At 40.1% G+C, this 6770-nt stretch overlaps 1 protein-coding gene and 1 long non-coding RNA gene across 2 annotated transcripts; one reads left to right on the top strand and one right to left on the bottom strand.

Annotated features, from left to right (window-relative positions):
• The first annotated feature begins 939 nt into the window (after positions 1–939).
• Positions 940–3697, top strand: LOC147334441 (alpha-tectorin-like). The gene is made up of 10 exons (XM_086285927.1): positions 940–994; positions 1164–1293; positions 1456–1699; positions 2003–2159; positions 2284–2371; positions 2481–2543; positions 2699–2898; positions 3008–3139; positions 3233–3420; positions 3581–3697. The coding sequence occupies exons 1-10, from the start codon at positions 940–942 to the stop codon at positions 3695–3697; spliced, it is 1374 nt and encodes a 457-aa protein (XP_086142053.1).
• A 1832-nt stretch (positions 3698–5529) lies between these two features.
• Positions 5530–6550, bottom strand: LOC147334440 (uncharacterized). Its single transcript, XR_015128581.1, has 3 exons — positions 6449–6550; positions 6056–6173; positions 5530–5968 (listed from the first exon to the last, which is right to left on the bottom strand). It is a non-coding gene; the product is annotated as an uncharacterized LOC147334440 (long non-coding RNA).
• Positions 6551–6770: the final 220 nt, after the last annotated feature.

Raw genomic sequence — 6770 nt, 5'->3', positions numbered from 1 at the left:
CTGCAAAAACAAAACGAAGCAAGACAAAACATCCACCCTTCTTTTACAGGCTGGGTGAATTGTTTGTGGACATTTACTAATCCTAAAGTCGGTACCGTTTTTGTCTCAGTATCAAGTCAGTTAAAACTTTTAGTCGTCAGTCCATCACAGTCCAGTCACATGCATACATCCACACACATTCATACCAGATATTGCTGATAATGGAGTCTCACGCGCAACCTATTCGAGCCTCCATCACCAGCAAGATGACGTCATCATTTTAAAGGAAAACAGTTCCTTGTGTTTTTTTTGGACTGGATTGACTCGCTGCAATCCTTTTAGGCTCAGGACTTCTCATGTGATCAATGTCCCATCTTTCTCCCAAGCCCATTATAATCATGGAGAAAAATACTTTGCGACTGTTTTCAGTAAGAATATTTTATAGCGCTTTAAAGTTCAATCTCTCAGGCCTGAGAGATTCACATTCTTTCTCTCACACAGCACCTAAGCTACGGCCTCCTGCTGAGATGGGGCAGAAAACTCCAGTATATTCTGTTCTCTTCTAATCAGACAAATAAGGCGATGACTTTCTGCGAACAGTATTTCTTATAACTCAGCAGTATAATGCATCATAAAACAATATCATTCATTCACAATAAATCAGCAGTCTAATGTAATGCAAATCAGTTTAACAAATGCAATAGTTATCACCTTCTTCTAATTCAGGAGAATAATGCAAAATATTTCTAACATTTTGAGTTATTTTCCAGTGTTAGAAAATCAGCACTGCTCAGTGTTAGCCATTGTTAATCTTCAAAACTGACTAGGTTACTTTTAAACATATAACACTGTCAAAGTGTTAATTTAACACTCAACAGTGTTGTATTTAACACTCAGAGGTGTGCACCCATATAGACACTCTCCAGTGTTAATTTAACACTGGAGATTTTGCTGTGTAACATGAGTTTTGTGCGGTTCTGCTTAGGACTTGGAAGTTTACATCAGTGGTATCAAGGTGACTACAGTGTACAAGAATACAATACAAGATATCAGTGGATGCAGACACTTAGGTTGGTGAATCTCAGGCTCATTACTTTGACTCTGGGATGTTACAGGGAGTGCTGTGCCTTTCTGCTTGCTCTTGTTGGTTTTTAAACTAAAGTAAACCGTCCATCACTTCTCAGGTATTGCATATGAACCTGACACTGTGGTGAGCGCTGATCCAGAAACCTGCTCCAAACTCACCTGCTCTGAAACTGCAGTCCTTGAAACCATTGGCTGTGGTCCACTGGAGCGTTGTCAAGGAAACAACACGTGAATATAACCCCATTTATATTTAAAAGAAAGATCTGATGCATTAAGGGATTTTTTTTTAATGTAATTTAATTAATTTTTTTTATTTTGTGTATTTGGTCTCTTCCTCATCAGCGGCTTATGAGGTTAGTGGTTGATTGTTTTCTTCTTTGCTTCCATCAGCTGTGTAGTGGACACCACCTGTACTGTGACTGGCCCAACTGTCATCAACGTCCACGGCCAACTCAACTTCATCAAGGATCGGTGTGCTTACTCTCTGGTTTCTATTCCGTCAATCCCAAACCTGTACCTCGTGGCAAATTTCAGAGACCGCCGTCGTGAAGATGTGAGCTTTTTGGACAGCGTGATACTGCGTCTAGATGGGCCAGGTGTTCATATTCACCTGGAACAAGGCGGGAGAGTTTGGGTAAGCTGCGTCAGGCAAGCTAAGGGTACATCTTTAACCATATTGCCATGTACATTGTTGCAGCCATTCCCCGATTCTCAATGGTGCTCATGGCAATTAATTAATGGTCATAACAATTCGGTCGATTGTTGGTCAGTGGTGCAAGTTTAGGTTATGCAAAGAAACTGCTGTGTTTCCTCGCATCGTTCTTCTCAGGGCTGTTAGAAGCAGTTCTTTCAGAGCTGTTGCTGTGAAATCAGCCTGTTTGTGTGTTTGACATGTTTCACTCAGTGTTTCCTCCACTTTATCTCTGCTGTGATGCAGCTGGACAACTTCATGTTGACCCTTGAAAGTTTGCCTCAGCTGGTTCATGGTGTGCAGCTCTCTCAGGACCAAACTGGAGTCACTGCCAAGCTGTTGCTCTCCAACCTCAACATTTCTGTCTTCTTTGACGGCTACACCGCACAGATCCTCTTAGAAGGTACAGAAGATAAAGTTTAATTCATGTAACGTAAACTGTAAACTGTGCTGTTATTTATTCTTCTGTGTTTGTCCAGTTTGAATATTGATGCTGATCTGACTCATTCTGTCCTGATCCTGTGCAGGACCTGCTGGTTCATCTGTGGAGGGTCTGTGTGGAAACTCCAGCAGGTCTCTGAGTGACCTGAGGCTCTCTGAGTACAGCTCCACCAGGTAAGACCTCATCACAAGCTCAGAGTCCCTCTGACTGCTGCTGCTGCTGATGTTGCAGATATTCTGTTTGTATGAATGAGCCTGAACTTTGTTGTTTGTCGCCCCCTAGCTGTGAGATGCAGTACAGTGAGCCTGCTGACACCACGATCGACTGCACCAGTGTGACTGAACAGTGAGCAGACTGATCCACAAGGCAGGAAACATCTGTGTTGTACCTTGATCTCTGTGGTACATCACATGTAACTGCAGCACAGATAGAAGATAAACACATCTGATTACAGATTATCATTTTATTATCTTCAACTTCTTCTTCTGTCTGTGGTACAGCTGTAATCTCCTGAAGGAGGCGCCCTTCTCCTCCTGTAACAGTGACATTGACCCAGAGCCCTACATAACCGCCTGCACCAACACTTTGTGTAAATATCCTGCAGTGGACGGACTCAACTGTCAGTTCCTGAAGGCCTACGCCAGAGCCTGCAGTCTACACAACCACGCTCAGGATGGCTGGACATCAAAGACCGGCTGCTGTAAGACCTTAATAAGACATTAATAAGCTCTCCTTTGTTAAAGACCTGAACTGTGGATTTTTAGAGCTCCCACGTTTTCAGGATAATACATCAGTGTGTTCCTCTGTAGCCTCTGAGGCTTTCTGTCAGGACAGGACCTGCAGCGATCACGAGTTCTGTGGTGAGAAGACGGTCGGTGGTGACACCCGCTGCTTCTGTCGGGCCATTTTTGCCTCCAAGTACCAAGAAATCAACTCTTTGGGTACGACAGTTGTGACATCACCATGACAACAGGGCTGAATAATGGAGGAAAGCTTCTAATTGTGATTTTTCTGACTGATATTGTGACGTTCAGGTGATGCAACGGTCTGCATGCAGGACTCTGCTTCAGTCACTCTGGTCGGTTGTCTCCTGGAGGACAAACACATCAATTACTCTGCTTTACAGCTCAACTACCCGACCTGCAGGGGTCAGGTGGACGAGCTCACCCACATGGTGACCTTCAGCTTCAACAGCAGCAACAGATGTGGGACGGTGGTCACGGTGGGTTTCATCTCCTGCTGTTTAAGCTTTGATCTCTGTGAATTCTAAAATTTTTGGTCATCTGAAGTTTATACCAGTCAGTCAACATCTTAAAGAGTATCAGATGTTAAAGATGAAACAATGAAGAACTTGCTTAGTATCTGATTATGTGACCCTGCAGACCAACAACAGCTACGTCATCTATAAGAACACCATCAGGAGCCAGAATTACTCTTCTGACGTCATCACTCGCAACCAGTGTTGGTCAAGTTACTTGAAAAAAGTAATCAGTAACTAATTACTGATTACTCCCCCAAAAAACTAATCCCGTTACTTTACTGATTACTTATTTTCAAAAGTAATTAATTACTTAGTTACTTAGTTACTTCTTAAAAACACGATTTACAACCTGAAGAGGTGATAAAGCTTTCAGCCCAATTCTACTTTTTCTGCATAATCCATCATACAAAATGTAATCAAATGGAAAAGTCTCTTTTTTTTTAACTTGTTTTATCAGTTTTAATCTTTTAACTTTATGCATCAAGCAAAAATTTAATTATATGCAACATTCTCTGACTTGAATAAATTAGTTTAACATTTAAACCTATTTTCTACACATTCTAGCACATAAAATAAAATATTTTTTGTGTTTACACTCACTCTTTCAAATAGATGCAAGTAAAACACAGCAGAAAATAAATAAAGTCAAAGACTCAGCGGTCCTGTTGCTCTATTTTCACCTGTAAAGCAGGACTGGGGGTAGGCGGAGGTTTACCCTGGTGCAGGTGAGCCGCAGCGGTCAGTTGAAGAATCCGCGAGTTTCTCTGTGAGTTTCCCATTACGTCGTTGCGCACTCGGTGCTTGCTTGGAAGTTTAGGGGTTTTTTTCGCTGTAAAAAGTTTTCTTCCCACGCACAACGGACACTAATGTTTTTGTCACTTTTTATGGAATCAAACACAAAGTAAGGTCAGTACTTCCAAGCTTTAAACGCTGCACGCTCATACTCTCTCCCACAATCGATATATGATCCATTGTTGATCTGCACACAGCTGTTGTCACTAGCGGCGCACTCGCTTACGTCACTGTCGTGAGACATTCTCGCAAAAAAATCACGGTTTTAGTAACGCAGTAACGCAGCGTTCCTACGGGAAAGTAACGGTAATCTAATTACCGATTTTGCAATAGTAATCCCTTACTTTACTCGTTACTTGAAAAAAGTAATCAGATTACAGTAACGCGTTATAAGTAGCGCGTTACTGCCCATCTCTGGTGACCATAGCAAACAGGAAACTAATGTTGTAGGAGATGAGGCAAGCACTGAATTATTTTAAATCTTGTTAGGCAGAATTTAGAAGTTGACCACACATGTACACAATACTATGCACCCCAGATTATTTCAGAGCATTAAAAACAAAACAAAAACTAAGTTTTATGCAAAAGACTACAAGAATTTCAGAATTTTTTGGGATGAGTTTTTGGGTTCACTTTCTCACAAGAAGAACGCCGGTGAGATTTGATCCAGGAGTTTAAATCTGTACCATGACCGCTTTCGTGCATTTTTCAGGATGTCAGTGGGGCAGTTTGAGGTTTGGTTAGCAGAGTTGGGAAGACATCTGTGGAGGCAGAGAAGTAATTTTAGGGAACTGACTGACAGGGAACAGGAGCAGCTTCTAGCTGTGTATCTGAGGTAAAATAAAGGCCTTAATACTTGCAGATGATTTTGAGCTTCTAGAAATAAATTGAACACATCATTTTTGAAGTGAGAAATGTATTTGGTGACTCAAAGTCCTCCTAGAAGCAAGTCCTTCCACTCAGTTTCTTAAAAGCCTCCTGACACTTTAAACATTAGAAAAATTTATTTCAGTTGGCTGTTTAATGTTTTTGCCAAGTACTCTTTAAAATACCAGAATAGAGAGGATGGAGGATTTAAGTTTATTAGATTGATCAGTATTGCTGAACTATGAAATATTTTGAGTGCAGTGTGTTTTTTGCATACAGGCATAACAGAATAGCTTTAGTGTTTTGTTTTTTAAACTTGAGAATGAACTTATACAAAATGCAGCAAGATATTCAAAAAACATTTTTAATGATTAAAAAATACACTATATCGGATTCATATCAGTATCGGACATATAAAGTGGTATCGTGCCATCTCTAGTATATACAGAATGTGGCAACTGAAGTATACACAGAGGGAAATTCAGGGAAGTGCAGACAGCCATGTAGAACGAGACCCAGCTGAACTAAATTATCAACAATGGCACAAGGAAAGCACAAGCACACCAACTCAAAATAAACCAAAAATGTCATAATTATCTGTCAAGTTTATTTCTAAAGTACATTTAAAAACTACAGCTGATGATTAAAGTTATGTACATCTAAAAGAAAATTCAAATAACATAAAACAGAGGACACAATCAAAGTTTAGATTCAACAGTTTTTCCAAACAGTTAGAGTTGAAGCATTCGCAGAGACAACCCTGTGTTTCATCCCTGACCACCAAATACAGCACCGAGCTCCTGTCAGAGCTTCACACTGCAGCGATAAAGCTGTGCTGCACGGTGGGGACCTAAACATAATCATCAAATTAATGACAATGATAACACGATCACATGCTTAACTTGTTACAGACAAATATACACAATACACCTTTTACCTGACATCCTGTCAGAAAACACTGGAATTCAGCCTACACCTAAAAATTTCCATGTATGGTGGATCCTAGATGCACTCCAGCTGTCGATGGTGTACTGCCCACAACTCAACAATGGCCTCTGGGAACAGACATAAATAAAAAGTTGTGTAATGTTCAATCTCACATCCTGTCCAACCTTTTGGAATGAGGTCTGTCACACTAGGTGTTTTGGCAAGATGCACTCCAGAAAACATGCCTGTCACCTTTTCATTGACATTGACATTAATTTTAATGTAAATCAAATTAATTTGATTTGCATTAATTAACATTAATTATGTGTAACCACATAATTTCCTCAGGGATTAATAAAGTATTCTGAATGTGTCATTTAGTTCACTAATTAGTAGCATTTACCTTCACGACAGTGGTGATGTCTTTCAATTTGTAGCACAGCAAGTTTTTTGTGTTTATGATTCTGTGAGAATCGCTCCACATGGTTTACCCAAAGTATGTTGATTTCCTCAAAATCAAATGTGAAATGCGCCCTTATATCTGCTCCTCCCAAGCCTTGACATTCTAGATGTCTCATCTCAAAATACCTAAAAATAGTCTTTGTGTCCTTGCATGATGATACTGTAACTAGTTTTGTGTTTTTGCAAATATTTTGTTGACTCTTCATAAATAAAGGAGGTTTTCACATAGTTCACTCAAGTAAAATTGTTAAAAGTTAAATTGT

The sequence above is a fragment of the Aulonocara sp. 'chitande type north' Nkhata Bay genome, linkage group LG3 (assembly GCF_057382095.1).
Source record: "Aulonocara sp. 'chitande type north' Nkhata Bay isolate Kocher_YH1m ecotype deep benthic linkage group LG3, A_spYH_male_GT1.1, whole genome shotgun sequence".
Taxonomy (NCBI): domain Eukaryota; kingdom Metazoa; phylum Chordata; class Actinopteri; order Cichliformes; family Cichlidae; genus Aulonocara; species Aulonocara sp. 'chitande type north' Nkhata Bay.
This window is presented reverse-complemented; position numbering and strand designations above follow the sequence as displayed.

Coding starts and splice junctions, on each gene's coding strand:
- LOC147334441 (XM_086285927.1), top strand. CDS start 940: ATGAGTTTTGTGCGGTTCTGCTTAGGACTTGGAAGTTTACATCAGTGG. Junction 2,372..2,480: donor TCTGAGTACAGCTCCACCAG/GTAAGACCTCAT, acceptor GTCGCCCCCTAG/CTGTGAGATGCAGTACAGTG. Junction 3,140..3,232: donor CCAAGAAATCAACTCTTTGG/GTACGACAGTTG, acceptor TGTGACGTTCAG/GTGATGCAACGGTCTGCATG.